Genomic DNA, 18,348 nt, shown 5'->3' with positions numbered 1-18,348 from the left:
TTAGCTGCAGCAGGTGGACTCCTTAGTTGCAGCACATGGGCTCCTTAGTTGTGGCAGGCAAACTCTTAGCTGTGGCATGCACGTGGGATCTAGTTCCCTGACCAGGGATCGAACCTGGGCCCCCTGCACTGGGAGCGTGGAGTCTTAACCACTACACCAACAGGGAAGCCCCAGACTACGGGATTTTTTGGGTTTTTTTTTTTTTTTTTTTAACATCTTTATTGGAGTATAATTGCTTTACAATGTTGTGTTAGTTTCTGCTGTATTAACAAAGTGAATCAGCTGTATGTATACATATATCCCCATATCCCCTCCATCTTGCGTCTCCCTCCCACCCTCCCTACCCCACCCCTCTAGGTGGACACAAGGCACCAAGCTGTTCTCCCTGTGCTATGCGGCTGCTTCCCACTAGCGATCTGTTTTCCATTTGGTGGTCAGACCACGGGTTCTGACGAGCACACGGAGCCGTGCACCCACCCCCGCAGCACAGACAGCGCAGCTCCGTCCCTCTCCAGTCCCTGTGGTACCCTTGTGGTCCATCACTCCTCCGCCCCCAGGAACCACGAATCTGTTTTCCGTCCCTATAGTCTGGCCTTTTCCAGAATGTCATATGAATAGAATCATACCATCTGCAGCCCCCGAGTCCTGGCTTCTCTCACTTAATAACATGCATTTAAGATTCACTCACGTTGTTGCATGAATCAACTGCTCACTCCTTTTTATTGCTGAAGAGTACTCCATTGTATGGCTATGCCACAGTTTGTCCATTCCCCTGCTGAAGGACATCTTGACTGCTTCCAGTTTTTAGCTACCATGAATTATGAATGCTGCAATCCATATTCACAAACAGGTCTTATGTGGATGTAAGTTTTCAAATCTCTTTGATAAGTACTTAAAAGTAGGACTCCTGGGTCTTATGGCAGGTGTACGTTTAACTTTTAAGAACCTTCCCTTCCACAAAGCACTGGCTTCACTCCGCATTCCCACCAGCAGTGACAGTGTTCCTGTTGCTCCACGTCCTTGCCAGCACTGGGTATTTTCAGGTTTTTGGATTTTAGCCATTCTAATAGGGCTGCAGAGGTACGTCACTGAGATCTTAACTTGCATTTTCCTAGTGACATATGATGTTGAACACCTTTTCATTGGTTTGTTGCCATCCATATTTAATTTAGTTGCTTATTTTATTGAGTTTTAAGAGTTCATTACACATTATGAACAAAAGTCCTTCCTTAGATACATATTTGCAAATATTTCCTCCTCGTGTGTAGCTTGTCTTTTCATCCTCTTAACAGGGTCTTTTGCAGAGCAGGTTTTAATTTGATAAAGTCCAACTTACCAATTTTTTCTTTCACAGGTTATGCTTCGTTGCATCTACAAACTCACTGCCAAACCCAAGGTCATATAGATTTTCTCCTGTATTTACTTCTAGAAGTTTTACAGCTTCACATTTCACGACTAGGTCTATGATCTAAGGAGTACTTTTAAGCCCCAAAGCCCCTTTACATGAAAGGGCAGTCAAGTTCAATCAACAAAGCCACATGCCCCCTGGAGAAAGGACCAGCCCGCAGGCCTCGCCCAGCGCCCCTCCCTCACCCGCTCCTGCACAGCTACGCCAACCTCAGCGACGCCATGGAACTTCCAGCACTCTGGAGGAGTGCTTCCAAACTAGCTGTCCTGAAAGACCAGCTTTGTTTCTCATTTTGTAAAATGCAAGAGAACTGAGTTACTACAACAATGAAATACAAAACAAAAGCATATAAAACATAAGCCCAAATTTTTCATTATTAAATTCAAAAGCTATAAAATTACTTTTGTCACCCAAGTCTCTAAATGGTCAGCCTTAACTTGTGCACTGATCTGGTCCCAGACCAGCACAGGTACTTCTGCTGCAGAGTCGAGTTTGCACCCAAGGGTCAGCCCAGCAAGCCCCTGACCGTGTGTGTGGGAAGGACCGAGTGGGGCAGGACCTTCCTCAGTTCCCACCAGGAACTGGCGAGGATGTCCAGCTGGTCCTGGCCTGGGGTGCGGCCTGGGTAGACACGCACGGCAGTCCTGCTGCCTGCTGCTCAGTTCTACCGCCCAGGAAGGCTTACTGCGCCGGGAGGGACCTAATGAGAAATTCAGAGAGCACCACCTGCCAGGAAGCTACTTCGCACCAAAAAGTGAAACAGGCAGGTCAAGGGAGAGCGAGCGCCTCCAGGACCAGAGGCGTGCGCCTGCACTGTAAGCACGGTGTCAGACTCAGCTCCTGTTGCTGAACGGCTGTACCAGCACAACGAGAGCGAGAAGTAGCTCCCACCCTATGATGCCCTCAGCGGCCTTACCTCTATGACGTCCTCCACGCTGAACTGCACGTCAAACGCGAGCTCCATGTCATGCTCCGGCAGGACAGGGGCCCCTGTAGTCGGATTCCACCCCAAACCACAGAGGACTCCAGTATAGCATCTGCCATCTCGATCAACTCTAAATGAAAAGTTTTGAGAAAAGTTAATATTTCAAAATTGTTAAGCCACTGGGTTTTTTGTTTTTGTTTTTTTTGAATGGGCAGCCTGAGTTTATTTTATATATATAGATAGTATATACGTATTTATTTATTTATTGAAGTATAGTTGATTTACAATATTGTGTTAGTTTCAGGTGTACAGCACAGCAATTTGGATATATATACACGTATGTATGTGCGTATATCCCTCTTCAGACTCTTTTCCCTTATAGGTTATTAGAAAATATTGAGGGGCTTCCCTGGTGGCGCAGTGGTTAAGAATCCACCTGCCAGTGCAAGGGACACAGGTTCGAGCCCTGGTCCGGGAAGATCCCACATGCCGCGGAGCAACTGGGCCCCATGCGCCACAACTACTGAGCCTGTGCTCTAGAGCCCGCAAGCCACAACAACTGAGCCCGTGTGTCACAACTACTGAAGCCTGTGCTCTAGAGCCCGTGAGCCACAACTACTGAGCCTACATGCCGCAACTACTGAAGCCCGCGCGCCTAGAGCCCGTGCTCCACAACAAGAGAAGCCACCCCAATGAGCAGCCCACGCACTGCAACGAAGAGTAGTCCCCGCTTGCCACAACTAGAGAAAGCCCGCGTGCAGCAACGAAGACCCAATGCAGCCAAAAATAAATAAATTAATTAATTAAAAAAAAAATGCGAGCCCTGCTCACTGACACACTTCTCTTTACTAAAGCCTCTAGGAGTTCCTGTCTGATCTTGGCACGAGAAAGAGCCACAGCTGCAGTCTTACCTCGCGGCACCATCGTGAGTGGGACGGGCACGGTTTCCCACTGATGACCACTGCCAGGAGACTTGGCGCCACATCCACAGCCCGTTAACAACAGAACGTCCATCAGCGTGGTGCTGATGCTGGGCCTCAACTCCACCTCCACTTTGATCCCTTTTGCCCCACTTCAACTCGCGCTCCCGTGTGAGGCTGCGTGTCTGTCAGCTCTGTGAGCTTCTTTCTAAACTAAGTCTCAGTGTAGCTCCGCAAATCACCATAAAGCCTCCCTCAATCACACTGAAGCCGGGGGAGGCGCGGCCGGCCTCCAGACCTGCCAAGGGCACTTTTCTATCAGCGCTTTCTCTCCAAAAGGAAGCAGGGGCCCCGTTTCTCCCACTGGGTTCGCATCTTACCAAAGCCTGGGGACAAGACAAGTGAGCGCCCCATACCTGAGCTCCATGACTGGTGCAAACAGCATGCTGAGGAGCGCAGGAAGGCCGGGGATGTGCGGCATCAGCGAGGTCTCCCGCAGCAGCATGGTGGACCCTGCAGACAGTCACGGCCAAGGGCAGCGCTGGGCGCGTCGTCATGCGTGTGACACCTTCCCGCCCCACAACTCCTCCTTGTCCTCAGGCCTCCCTCCCTGTGTTGAGTCTGTCCCCATAGATGTGCCCCAGCAGACAAGTGCTCCCTGGTGTGGGTCCCCACAGCACCCCAAGAGGAACCCCTAATCCTAAGGCTCAAGCTTTGACCCCGTTTGGGGACCCGTCCTGTCTGGTTACTCCTGCCTTTCCTTTCTCCTCCTCAGGCTACCGGGTTTGCCCCTGGGCCAAGCTCTTGGATTTGCTCTCCTTTGCGGCCAAGCACAGTGGAATGCATGGATGATCAAGGAGTCAATCCACGCACCCCTGCACAGCGGGAAAGGTGACGATGCTCCAGTTCTTAAACCCCCACCAGCCAATGCACTCGGGAAACAGTCTAAAACACGGCACACAGGCGCGAGGCTGCTCACTGATCACAGGACAAACTGTTCCGGAGCCAAGGGGACAAACTGGAGCCAAGGGGAAGAAGAGAAGAGCGACACCGAAGGGACAGCAGGCCTTCACTCACCGGTGGCGTTAACCGAAAGGGAAGCTGCAACCAGCATCCTCTGGTGGAGGTCCTCGGGGCTGTCGCTGATGATGACAGAGTTGATGCTCTCCTTCTCAATCCAAACGCGCCTGAAAGGAGAGCTGTCGGGAGACGGCTGCTCCTCCGCCCGCGAGGCAGTGAGTGATGCCAAACCCGCGAGGAACACATTTCAAAGACAGTCCAACGCGCAAACACAGGCCCAACAAGTGCAATACACCACGGCCCAGTCTGCGCTAGGCCTCCTCACGCGGGAGTCCTGGGGCCGGTCCTCCACCTGCTTCGCTCTTCCGCTCCTCGTGTGATCCCGGGCCACTCCCTGGACCCATGTGCTGACCCTGCCCAAACCTCTACCTCCACCCCAGACCTCTGTCCCGTGGCCCACCCACCCCCTTCCACCTCTCAGCAGAGCCCCAGCAGGGCACCCTCCACTCCTGCTCCTCCCCCATCATCAACTCTCATCAAGCACCGGCCCGTTGGGTCCACACCGAAAGCTCTCACAAAGCTGCCCGTTTCTGCGCCTCCTGTCATGGACTCGGCACGGCCCGCGGTCGTCCTGCTCTGGAGCACAGTGAGAGCAGCCTCAGAGGTCTGCACCTGCCCGAGCACCCTTCACGCTGGGGCTCTGCACACTTTAAAGTGCTCACAGAGCACTTGGACACCTTGTGAAAATGCAGGTTCGAAAGATCTGGGTGGGGCTGAGCCCTGTATCTCTAACAAGCTCTTGGGGACGCATCTGCTGCTGGCCCTGGAGGAGACTTTGAGAAGCCAGGGTCTATCCTGTAGCCGAAGTGACCATTTAAAGTGCACACAGTGAGGCTTCCCACGCGGCTTGTGAGGCTCTGCGGCCCCCGCACTCCCCCTCCACTTCCTCAGAGGTGACCCAAGGCCCACATGCCTGCTGCTGGGACCCTCCCCCCCAGCCCTCGCCCTGCCTGCCCTGACAGCTGGACTTCTCCTGGTCTAACTCCTCTGCAGGCTTCAGGTCTCAGATTTCCCTGGAAAATCTCGATGGCCTTCCGACTGTGGACAGGGGCCCCTCTCAGATGCCTTCGTAATGTTCCATGGCCCCTAACAAGACCCTCATCAACCTATCTTGAACTAAGTGGCTTTCTCTGTCCTACCCTCTGCCTGCTGGACCCGTCACCTAGGGGAGGACACCGACTGTGCCGGTCACGACTGTCCCCCAGCTGCTCCCAGGACACAGGCGGCACGCACAGACCTGCTGAACGTACAACAACTGCAGTAAGCACAGAAAAAACGACGGCTGTGAGGAAAGACACTCCAACATGTCTTATACAGAATGGCTTTCATGTAAGAGAGAACAGGAACCGCAGATTTGGAGCTAGTGGAGAAGCTGGAAGGAGTTAGAAAAAGTACCACATTCCTACAGGTTAGGTATAAAAAAGGTTAGTTTCTGATGAGCTCTGTAAAAAGAGGACCAGAGAAAAAAAACTTCATGGGAAACTTAAGTTAATCATACCTGAACTTGGATATTCTGGTCAGACTATGACACTTCAGTTCATAAGGGTTAAAAGGCCCATGAAGTATTGCCTGTACACGTAAAATATACAAGATGTTACCAGTAAGTAAAATGTCACTTCACATACATTTTAAAAATCCAAAAGCCAGCTCATAGTTTAAAAAAAGAAAAAAGCTACACCTTCGTCAGTCATTAACATCTTCGAGATTTAATGGGAGGAAAATGCCTTAAAGGAGGTATTTTTCTGGGATGCAACTGATTCCATGGTTTCGCTAACCTTCCTCTCTCTCTCTATATATAAATACATACACATACTTTGGTCAAAAAAAGGAAGGAAACACTGCCAAATACTTCAGTAAAAGTGTTCTTTTCATGGCAGCAGACTATTCCAGTTAAATAAGCAGGTCTACGACCACACAGCCAAAGGCTGGGGCAGTAGAAGAGTGAGTCCCTGTCAGCCCTCCTCCAAACGGGCCGAGCGACTGGAGCACCTCCACGGGACGAAGCTAAGCCTTGACGCTGGTTCCCAAAAGCCCACACACTGTGCTTCCCCTCGTTCTGATGGGCAAGCACTGGTCGCCGTGACTGGAGAATGCTGCCTGCCATCCGACTGCCTAGTTCTTGTTGCAAAATTCCTGTACCTCCTGGCTCCTTCTTCACCTCCTCGGAGCAGAGTCCCTCAGAGCTACCTGAGAGGCTGCCTCCTGGGCTTCAAGTCCTCAGAAAGTCTGCCGAATAAAACATAATCCTCAACTTTCAGGCTGGGCATTTTTTTCACTCGACATCGCCTTTGGAAAGGTTAGTTTTAAAAAAGAACTAGTCATGGGACTTCGCTGGTGGTCCACTGGCTAAGACTCCGCGCTCCCAATGCAGGGGGCCCAGGTTCGAGCCTGCTCAGGGAACTAGATCCCACATGCTGCAACTAAGACCAGGAACAGCTAGCTAGCTAGCTAAATAATTAATAAATAAATAAATAAATATTTTTTTTTTGAGGGGGGAAGAAAAGAAGAACTAGTCAAAGCATTGCTCTATACTAAACCCTGGGTTTTGGTCTTATTTTTTTTTTTTTTAAATTATTTATTTATTTATTTATTTATTATTTTTGGCTGTGTTGGGTCTTCGTTTCTGTGCGAGGGCTTTCTCTAGTTGCGGCGAGTGGGAGCCACTCTTCATCGCGGTGCGTGGGCCTCTCACTGTCGCGGCCTCTCTTGTTGCGGAGCACAGGCTCCAGACGCGCAGGCTCAGTAGTTGTGGCTCACGGGTCTAGTTGCTCCGCGGCATGTGGGATCTTCCCAGACCAGGCCTCGAACCCATGTCCCCTGCATTGGCAGGCAGATTCTCAACCACTGCGCCACCAGGGAAGCCCTGGTCTTATTAATATAGGCTCCATTGTGAGAAAAGTAACAGTTAAAAACCAGTAAAGAGGGACTTCCCTGGTGGCGCAGTGGTTAAGACTCCGCCTGCCAATGCAGGGGAAACAAGTTCGAGCCCTGGTCCGGGAAGATCCCACATGCCGCGGAGCAACTAAGCCCGTGTGCCACAACTACTGAGCCTGCGCTCTAGAGCCCGCGAGCCACAGCTACTGAAGCCCACGTGCCACAACTACTGAAGTCTGCGTGCCTAGAGCCCGTGCTCTGCAACGAGAAGCCACCGCAATGAGAAGCCCGCGCACCGCAACGAAGAGCAGCCCCCGATTGCCGGAACTAGACAAAGCCCACGCACAGCAACGAAAAACCCAACGCAGCCAAAAATAAATTAATTAATTAATTTAAAAAAAAAAACAGTAAAGAAAAAACCATCATGACTACTAGCTGCAACTCAGCTTATAAATGTACAATGATTTTTTTAAAATTTAACTGTATTTTAAAATAACTCCTATAAATTACCTTGCAGTTTGGGTTACCCAGTTTATTGGAAGAAAAGCTCTCTAACAAAATCCGGATCACATACTTTTCGTCGTCTTTCAGGGGGGATGGCACGGACATGTCTGTCACATATTCTACTGATTTGGAAAAGAGACCCTTGAGAACTTCATGGCTTTGCTGAACAAAATAAGAAAAGTTCATTTTGCTAAAACGAAAACCAGTATTAAAAGCACTTTATTCCAAACTAATCAAAGTACTTCATAGGCGTGACCTTATTCTTAGGTGGTCTCTAGATTATTAAGATGTCAAAAGATAATTTTCTCAAGTACATTTTAAAATTCAAACAAAAGAAATAAAACAGAATTCATTAAAGGCTCAATTCATTAGCCTTTACGACCTTTCAGCCATCAGAGAACTGAAAAGAGCGAGAAGAAGAATTTTCTGTCTACACAGTGTCAGTTTCCTACTGGGACTATTACCAGGACCCCTGGAAGCACTCCCCACCTGGAAGCACAAACCCAGCCAGCTCTGCAGGGACGCCTCCTGCTTGTCTGTCCCTTGCCCAACTCAGCGCCTCATCCCCAGCAGAAATTACAGAAGGAAAAACAAACCACCTTCAACGTGAGCCTCAATGTGGCATCTCAAACCTTCAGATCAAGAAAAATAGCTTCAGAACTGATTTTGAAAGAAACAGTTGAAAGACATTTTGAAATGTTCAAAATACTTGAAACTAATATTTTATAATTACTTTCCTTAGGGAGATAAATCTTGGAATCCATTTTTTAAAAACTCCCCAAACAGAGAACACTTTCACAGCTAATCTTCATTCCAAGAAGAAGAAAAAAACACAGCTCCATAATCAGAAACCAACAAGAACAGCACTTGACCACCATAATTTGGTCTCAAAGAAACTAGAAGCCATTGACGAGGGCACCACAGACCTTAACACACTGAACACTGTCCAGCTCTTCACCCCCCAACACCCTGAGAGGGGAAAAGGGCCCCCCTTCTCTCTCACTCCCCTGCCCCCTGCACACACACACTCAGACACACACACACACACACTCCTCAAAGGAGGACGGAAGCGCACACCTTGGACTCATAGGGCTCCTCGGCCAGCTCGGCATAGCCCTCCTTGACGAGGACGTCTCGCACGTTGATGGCGCCCTGCAGCGCCGAGGAGAGGTAGGCGTCCACGTGTAGGACGCCGTGCACCACGGAGAAGACCTTCACGAGGAGGGCACGGCCGCTGACCAGCGAGGAGAAGCGCCGGCTGGCCCTGCCGCTCCAGTGCTCGCCGCACACCAGACACCTTGCGGATGGGCGCATCTTGCAAATCTTAAACTCCAAAGCCTACGGGACAGAAGCGCACAGCTGAGCCAGTTTATAAATGTGCGAGACACTCACCCCAAATACCACTGAAAAGTGACCCTGGTGCAGGGATCCTCACCAGTGATCTCCTACAAATCCTACTGAAAACAGTTTCAGGGTAAGTGAGGATTTCATAGGTAAAAAAAACTTGGTTTTCCTTTTCGACAACAAAAAAAGTTTAGAATAACTTTTAGAAAGTGCATGTGGGAAAGCATTAGAAATTACTGCTGAATTAAAACTACTTTTTTTGCTAAGTGTGAAACACTCCATATATTTTAATTTGCTCCAAAAGCAGTACTAGCAAAAATATCTACAGCAATATATTTTTGGGAAAAAGCAGAAACCAAATTCGGAGAGCATGACAAAACGAGTGCCAGCCCTCTGGGCCTTGGCCCTGTCCATAAGCTGAGGGGCGACCACATGACCTCCAGAATCCTTCTAGCTTTACGCTCTCAGACCACAGGAGCGTCTCGACCTTACCTGAAAGGGAAGTTCAAGAAACTGACAGGGAATCTCCATTAAGACGTCCAGAGCTACGTGCGCTCTGTTTCCATAGTCTACAAAGAACACCTAGAGGATGAGGAAAGTGCCTCAGTTAGTACAGGCCCAGGCAAACACCGTGCGCCACCAACCATGGCCACGCAACCATCCATCCCAGCTCCGTCATCACAGGATTCCTAGGGACTGGGGCTTAAATCCTCACCTCACTGAGGGAAGTAACTTTTCTACTAGACCACTTTTCTAACTGTAATTATTTTATATTTAATTTCCACTTGAAATTAGAAAAGACTTTCTATCAACTGCTGTAAGTCTGTCTCATTTCCCTTTCAGTGATTTGTTACAGAAAAACATACCTCAGCAGAATTTCCAGAAACATAAAGGATTTGTGCTCTAAAGTAGCTTTCTTTATCAAAATCAGCAAAAGGAGCCAGACAGACCAAGTCTGGATGTGGGTGAACGGGCAAGGGCACCAACTTCAGACGGCTGATTTCAGCAGTAAGCTTTTCCAGAATCTCTGAGCTTTTTTCATCAATCCTATATCCCCAGAAGTGCCCCACTTCAACCACCTAAAAAGGAGGAGGAAGAGCAGAGATGAACTCTAGAAAGGATTTCTGTCAAGAGGGACAGAAACTCAAACTGCAGCCCTGGCACACCACCCTACTACAAGTCACAAACCAGATTCCCCGGTCCCTAAGTATTCTACGGGGGAGGGGGTGCCCGGCTTGAGCGAGGTGAGGAACGGTGTCTGGAGGCACAAGACTTGCGGGCACACAAGCACTGTAGGCTCTGGGGGGCACGTGGGAACAGGGCTGTTCCATCCCTGACCAGAGCCCAGGGCCCCCAGGTGCCCTCTGGGTGGCGAGGGCCGGGTGCGGGGTGAACGCACAGCCCCCTGGAAGAGCAGTGGGGGGACGGGGGAGTGGATGTCCTCGCCTGCTGCCGCTGCAAGACGGCCAGGGCCGCACTGCCGGAGCTCTCCGGTCTCCTGGCATCCAGGTTTCTATGGGAAGTCTCCCAGTGAAGGGTAACTACAGATTTACCAGGAAGCCCGATGCATTTTAACTGAAATTTTATTTTGAAGAAGTAAAAACTACACCGCAATGAATAATGGTGCCAATGCTAGTTTTGTGGATATAAACTGAATTACACAAGCAAATAGCACTATGCCAATTAACATTTTTACATGTATCTTGTCGCCAAAACTGATTTTAAAATGTACTAACATTTTAAAAATTAAACTTTGACTCTAGAATGAATATTTGTGTTTACACAATTGTGTTACAGCCACATTTCAATTCAGCAAGCGAGAGTAATTCAAGCTCACCCAGATTTGCTACAGGTAACCCTTAAACAAGGCAGGTTTGTTCTGCGAGGGTCCGCTTACCCGGATACTTTTCAACAGTAAAGACTACAGGACTGCATGGTCCGTGGCTGGTCGAATCTGAGGATGCGGCGGGACCACGGATACGGAGGGCCGACAGTGAGTTACCCATGGATTAGCCCCACATTGTTCAAGGGTCCAGTGCAGATGACTAAGGTACACAGGCTGTGGGCGAGGGTCTCTATACATCCACTATCTCATGTATACAACACGACAGTTCTAGGCTAAGAAGACAGAAAAGCTCTAACGATTGGATCACACCATTCTTACCTCTGTAACATCAATTGTTAAGAGGAGATCTGTAATCATCTGGGATCTGTCTAACGTGTTAAATGAGACTTGCGCAGGATCAACTCTCTGCTTCTGGAAGTCCACATTCACCCTATTTAACACAATTTATTTTAAAAGGCAATAAAAGTATTACAAAGAAAACATGTTTACATATATGAAGTTACTGCTTGAACTATTCCACTGTTTCTATAAGAAAAGAACATTTTAATAAAATACCTAAAGCCAGAGATGATGAAGTCGATCTTATCTGAAATGTGTTTCTGATGGCTTCCTGAGCTGCCTTGGGGGAGGGTGTGTACCCCAGTAGTTACATACTACCCTTCAGGAATATATTCTAAAGGTCAAGACTGTTATGGAATATCTACTCTTAAGGATATAAATTCTAAATCTAGGACCTGCAATGTTTCCTAACTTGTGGTTTCAGAGGTGAGTGACTCTGACCTTTAGAAAACTACAAGAATCCAAGCCTATTTAATGTTGTTAGGAAACACATACATGATTTTCTAATAAACCTAAGAATTATCATTCATCCCTTGAAGCAATAATATAATAAATGCTAAAATTCCAGGAGATGAAATATAAATTGATAAAAAGTTTCCTTTCCTAATAATTTTATTCTTAAATGAAGAGGAAGAATTATAAGAGATCTGATCCACCTCTCTTCCCAATTTTCCAACCCATTTATTAAATAAGAGTGACTCAGGCTAAGTTACCCAGCAGGACAGGCCTACTCCACGTTGTTACTGACTGAACCCACTCAACTCCCAAACTCGCAGAATCAAACCATCCCACACTGGATGAAACTCGATGGAACTTACTTCCCTACCTCATCAATTCCTCAAATCCCTGTCAAATTCCTCATGGGGTTAAAAAGATTACAAACAAGAAAAGGTGCAGGAGAATTCTACACACAGCACTGTGTGAATATGACCGAAAGGCAAAGTAATCTGTCAGAAACACTGAAGGGCGATTTAATTGGGTCCAAGAGAAGCCAGCCTGCAAACTGCACGGCAGCTGCCTGGGGGCCGAGCAGACCCGTGCAGGCAGCCCGGCCCCCCCACCCTGCTCAACAGGGACGGGTGGCCTGTGCTGGCAAGCAGCGGGCTGCTGCCAACTGCGCCTGCGTCTTGTCCCGCTGCTGGCTCCGCTAAGGGCAAGGGAGACCCTACTCTGCTTAGGAAGAGAAAGGCGGTAACTGTAAGGAGGAAGAAAGGAAACTAACATTAGGGTCAATCCCTTCGATTTAAACTGAAAATGACACAAATGGTTCTACCCAATCCTCCAAACAGCCTTGTACAATAGGTATCATAGCTATTAAACATATGAAAACACTGAGGTTCAGAGAGGTCAAGTAATGTGCCCAAGCACACACAGCTAGAAGACGATGAAACCAGGCTACCACGCCAGTGCTTTTAGTGTGAACTTAAGCAAGGTTAAACAGCTGTTTAAAAATAATATTGAGAATGTGAAAGCAGGTGGACAGAGTTGTGCCTGCCTCCCTTCTGAAAATACCTTGTGTTCCTGAGCTTGGAAACATCCCCTCCTTGCACCTTCCCTTCAATCTCCTCTGCAGAATGAACACTGAGTTCAAGGGAAACTTTCAGCTGAGACATCTTAATGGCCATATACACCGCAGGAAGAGTTTTAAACCTCTCTGTTGGATTGCGTGAAAACTCCACAAAGGCTCTGTTCCACAAATGTAAATAAAAAAATAAGTTTATGAGGCATGTTAATTTCTCTCAAGTTTAGAGATTTTCAGTAACACCTCTCTTCAAAACACCAGCAACTCTTCCTTCTGTTAATTAATCAAGAAGATGTATTTAAGGGAAAATTATTCACTTAAGAGAAATAAAAGTTACAATGACGTACCATTAAATTAAAACCAAGTATCATCTTCATGTATTACTCAGTATAATGCAGAATAAAGATTAAGTTCAAAAGGAATTTTCGGCTAAGAAATCTTAATTCTCATTAGAACAAAGTGACAGATCTGGGTTTTTGTTTTCCTCTATTTTATTGTAAAATAAAAATCAGACAGAGAAAAGCACACAACTGAGAAGTTCAGTGATCTTTCTGATCTCCCTCCAAAAAACCACCCAGTTTATCACCCAGTAATGTTGAGGCACGCCCCACCTTAAGACCCACCCACGTCGCAGTGTCCTATTATCACATCCCTCCCTCTTGGGGAATAAGAATCAAACATGCAGTAAGGGGACTTCCCTGGTGGCGCAGTGGTTAAGACTCTGCCTGCCAATGCAGGGGACACAGGTTCGAGCCCTGGTCCGGGAAGTTCCCACATGCTGCGGAGCAACTAAGCCCGTGCACCACAACTACTGAGCCTGCGCTCTAGAGCCCATGAGCCACAACTACTGAGCCCATGTGCCACAACTACTGAAACCCGTGCACCTAGAGCCCGTGCTCCGCAACAAGAGAAGCCATGGCAATGGGAAGCCCATGCACCGCAACGAAGAGTAGCCCCCGCTCGTTGCAACTAGAGAAGGCCTGCGCACAGCAACGAAGACCCAACGCAGCCAAAAAATAAATTAATTAAAAAAAAAAAACATGCAGTAAGGGTGCCTGCCAGACACTTCCTGGTAAAAAGGAAAAAAGCTTCAAGTTTACATTTGTTTGTATATGCATGTCAAAATCTCCCGGAGCAAAACATCATACTCAGAAAAACAGACTTATGACCGCTTCAACTACTGCCATGGAAATGCGTGATTTTGGGTGACCTGGAAGGACCCTGAGCTGATGAAAAGCGGCCTGTCGCGTCCCATCCCGTCCCGTCCTCTGGCCTCTCTGCAGCCTCCTGTCTCCACTGCACTGTCCCCTTGCCCTCGGCTCCCTTTCAACCCTCCTCCACCGACCCTGGGTGAGCTCACAAGTGAGCACGTGCAGTCTCCTCCTGTCCTCAGCTCCCTTTATTCACTTCCATTTCTGCCATCTTTCTCTAGAAGGAGCCTAAGTCTCTCCTTAGAAATAATTTCTTTCAAATACTCTAGAGCACATTTCCAAGACTCTCGTCTTCCCTGTGTATTTTCAACTCAACACGTGGAGAGAGCCAAGCCCGTGACATTCCCCGCGCCCCCCCAGCCCCCGGCCCTGCCCTCCTGTCCACTCCCCCCAGCTGAAGTCCTGGCCCTCGCTGGCTCCTCTCTCGTCTTCGTCCTCCACAGGCCATCAACAGCCGAATCCAAGAGCTCTTCCCTCCCATCCGCTGCCTCCTTTTCATGTCAAAAGTCACCTCGGCTTGGACAACTGCCAAGTTTATGCTGGACGGCTTCTTCTCCTCTTCATCACTCCCCGATTAAGTTCTACAAAACACAGTTCTAGTCAGAACACTCAGGGCTCTCTAAATACCCACTACTGACGTTCATACTCGTCAGCTGGTTACAAATACCATCCGAAAGACAGCGCCTGATGCCCACTCTTCAGGCTCAATCTGACACAAAACCAGCTCCTGGCAAGAGGGCTCTGGCTGTGCCTGGCACAAATCCTACGCTTTCCCAAACCACAGCTCCGCTCACACTGGGCTCCTGCCCCACCTGCCAGGGCTGCCTCCCCTCCAGGCCCCTCCAACTCCTCCAGAGGCAGGCCCAGGTGAATGTCACTGCTCCTACTCTGAGCCTCAGATACAGTATCTTCTTCCAACCCCCCACGCCTCTCCCAGGACACTTCACGATGGGCAAACATCTGTGGAACCGATTTTACTCTCCACGCCGACCACTAATTTGAAAATGTCTCACAGGAGGAAACCGTGCGCCCACATACGACCTGTGCTCCAGTGCCCTTGGCCCTGCACACAGCAGGCCCTGCTGGATCCCAAGGCGGAGGACAGTCTTGACTCAATAACTATTTTATGTCATTCTCTGCCTTTAATATTTGATGCACAGAACTGATAACCAGAAGAACACTGTTACATCCCCAAGTAATTGGTAAGACATTGGTATTACGACTGAACACCAGAAATCTATGAGGAATCGAGTAAAATATAATTAAAATACCTATATAGATATCCCTGACAGCAAGAAGAAGAAACGAACACCGAACGCAATCTAGCAGTAAGGATTAAGGAAAGAGGCCGCTGCAAGCTTAGTGAGAGCCCAGACGGCACCATCCAAATCAGTCCAAAGAGCACCCACGCACACAGAACTGGAGTCTCAGTGAGGCAAACGGACTTTCCATATTCAAGAAAGATGGTTTAGCTACGAGAATCCAATTTTAAGTAAGTAATTTTGTATATGTGATTAAGAATTTGACTGCTAATTTATATTAGAATATTTAAGAAAACTTGAGACACTGTAAGTTTAATTAAATCTGTAACGGTTGTTAGCAGCACCCAGAAAGACTTTACTTATTACGGTTATATATTTGCCATGTGAGGCCTTTACATGCTTACAAAGAAAATCAATATATTAATCACAGGAATGGAACTTAAAATGTGTGAGGCAATTAATCCAAAATTTAAGCAGAATGAATATGCTCAACTTGAGCTATTGGACATTAATCAAAGAAAAACTAAAAGTATTTCTTATTTACTAGATTTACAAAGCTTTGTAAATTAAATAAAATGTGTAGGACACGAGAAAATTTTTTCCAATTTTAGAAATTAAAAATCAATTTAAAAACCGTAATAGCCTTTTCTGTGCATAAGCATTCTCTCTTGGAAATGAAAACTCAAAGTGATACTCCAAAACCACTTACTTCTTATCTGCAATTAAAATAGGCCAAATGTAACTGAGTTTTACAATATTTGTCTTCCAAAAATATTTAGAACATGTAAGTTCTAAATGACTATCAGCAGATAAACTCTCCTGCAGGCATCTCTGGCGGCCGGCGACTTACTGTGAAATCTCGGATGGACGCGCCCGAGTGCAGCGCACTTCCAGAGCGCCAACCCTGTACCTCATCACGCTACTGAACCTTCTCAGCATCAGACGTCCTTTAGGAGGAACGTGGTTGAAAGAGAAGATAAACTGCTCCTGACAACAAGATAAACCACAGCCACGCTTTAAGAGCTGTCCTCAGCAGCCTTTCTGACGACCCATTTCCACACGCCCCCAGTTGAAAGAATCAGCCCCTGTAAACATAAAATCTCGTGGTTCTTTCGTAATTGCAGTGGATTACAAAAATACACTACTTACTTTGCACCATCAAACACGATGGATCTGACTTGGCCGCACTGTCTAAAGAGAGACTGCAGTTGTTTATAGTAGAGAAATCCATAGGGAGGAACGTGCTTCAGCTGTAAAACACCACACTGCATTAACAGGAGCAGACAGAGCTCACAGTCATAATGTTCACAAAAACAGAGCACGCTGTCTTCAAGCACAAGACGTAGACCCGACAGCACGGTATTTAAGGACTAATGACTTTTAAATTATAATTAAGTTTTAATAATACATGTTAAACAAAGGCTAATTCTTCCCCTGTTAGAAGAATCCAAAAGTCTGAAACAGAAAAGTTAAGACTTATTTTTCATTTTTACCTTAAAATAACCAAGCTGACTAAATACATCTTTTTAAAACATAGTATTTCTATATAGGCAGCAGCGGGAACTTAAACGTTACAGGTTAATGCACCACTTGGTGGAGGAGGGGGTGCGTCCTCGCCCCGCAGGCAGCGCTAACCGGACAGGAGCTGCAGCAACCCCTCCCTGTCCGTGCGCTTTCTCCCTCCCATCAGGGCGATCTGTGCTCCGAGCTCCCGCGCGAAACTGGGAGTCCCCTGCCCCGTGACCTGCTTATCTCAGGGCCCAGCACAGCTCCATGAGAGGCAGTGGGTGGCTGAAAAGCAAGGGCTGGGGACTCAGGTCTGAGCTCCTGTCCTGGCCTGTCAGGGTTCTGCAGGCAAAAAGTTACGGAGCCACCCCAGGACCCAACAGCCACATCCCTTATTAAGGGGGACAATAAGTCCCCGACTCAGAGAGTCAACGTGAAGCTCAGAGAAGAATGCGTAAAAAGCACTCGACAAAGGCCCTCTCAGATGATAAGCACTATGTAAGCACCAGCCACACTTAGTTTTTATGACGCACACAGCAGGTGACTTTCTGGCCCCCAGAGTGCAAGGTGAACAGGCTGCCTGGTGGCTGAAGGAGGCAAGCGCAGCCCACGTCTGAGGAAACGTGCTGTGGGGCCCCCCCACCCCGCGGCACAGGTCGGGAGGGAGCACCACCAAGGCGTGAGAGGAAGCCAACCAGAAGGGCTTGGTCCGCCATGAAGGTCAGTACGAGCAGAGGCCCGGCCACACTTCCTCGAGAGCAATAAGGAGCTAATGACCGCCCCTTCAGGTAAAACCCGTCCCCAGGTACAAACTGCATCTCAGCTGCCTCTCGTCCCCAGTGTGAGCACCAGCGCCTCTCCAGTGCTCTGCAGAGACCCTCTCCCTCGTGAACTCTTACTTCTTCAGTAACAGTGTGATGGAAACAGCAAGAGGAGTAAGAGCTGGCAACGACGGCATGTTTACTTTAGGCCAGGAACTCTGCCAAGTGCTCTACACCCCCTTTATTAGATATAGGCCGGTAATGGAACCCAGGGTCCGATAAAAGCCCGATTCCCAAATGCTTTATGCCAGTTGCCTACCCTGAAGTGATCCTGTGCTCAGGTTTAAACAAAGGGTCCACAAATGTTGATCTGATAGTCAGTGCCTGGGACTGACCATCAGATTTGCCCAAAGCTCATGTTAAACACTAATTTCCAGGCCACACTTTCTAGTTCAGATTCTGTGCCACGGGGCCTCAAATCTGAATTTCAAAATAAACAAACACTCTCTAGGTGATTCTATTAAGCATGAATGGGGATCAGAGTTTAAATCACAGTACAAAGGTGCCAACCAAATAACTCTTTACTTTGTGTAAAATGAAGTTGTCAATTAACTAAATGTTCTTAAATTTATGGAGAAGTATCTTAAATCCTTCAAAATGGGACATGAGCAGTCAAGGTTAGCCATGAATACCTAACTCTGCAAGGCTTTCTTTTTTAAGGCCAGGTCTGCAAAACAGGAAGCGAGACTGAGGAACTAGTGGATGCATGTGAAAAGGTCAGACAAGCCATGAAATTCACTTTAGGGGAAAAAAATCCACTTAGTACTTATAAAAAATAGAGACAAG

The 18,348-nt window shown here is 47.8% G+C and overlaps 1 protein-coding gene across 1 annotated transcript in view; it reads right to left on the bottom strand.

Moving 5' to 3' along the window:
- TDRD9 (tudor domain containing 9) overlaps positions 1-18,348 on the bottom strand; it is a 109,047-nt gene that overhangs the window by 12,783 nt on the left and 77,916 nt on the right. The window contains exons 23-33 of the mRNA XM_059915878.1: positions 16,385-16,485; positions 12,753-12,926; positions 11,220-11,331; positions 9,922-10,134; positions 9,548-9,637; positions 8,789-9,049; positions 7,718-7,873; positions 5,832-5,902; positions 4,331-4,440; positions 3,670-3,766; positions 2,325-2,463 (exon numbers count right to left, since the gene is read on the bottom strand). Of these exons, the coding sequence (XP_059771861.1) occupies positions 2,325-2,463; positions 3,670-3,766; positions 4,331-4,440; positions 5,832-5,902; positions 7,718-7,873; positions 8,789-9,049; positions 9,548-9,637; positions 9,922-10,134; positions 11,220-11,331; positions 12,753-12,926; positions 16,385-16,485 (1,524 nt within the window). The remainder of the gene's footprint in view (positions 1-2,324; positions 2,464-3,669; positions 3,767-4,330; positions 4,441-5,831; positions 5,903-7,717; positions 7,874-8,788; positions 9,050-9,547; positions 9,638-9,921; positions 10,135-11,219; positions 11,332-12,752; positions 12,927-16,384; positions 16,486-18,348) is intronic.

This window comes from Balaenoptera ricei, chromosome 2 (assembly GCF_028023285.1).
Source record: "Balaenoptera ricei isolate mBalRic1 chromosome 2, mBalRic1.hap2, whole genome shotgun sequence".
NCBI classification, from domain to species: Eukaryota; Metazoa; Chordata; class Mammalia; order Artiodactyla; family Balaenopteridae; genus Balaenoptera; species Balaenoptera ricei.
Note: the sequence above shows the minus strand (reverse complement) of the source record. Positions and strands in the feature narration are given on the sequence as shown.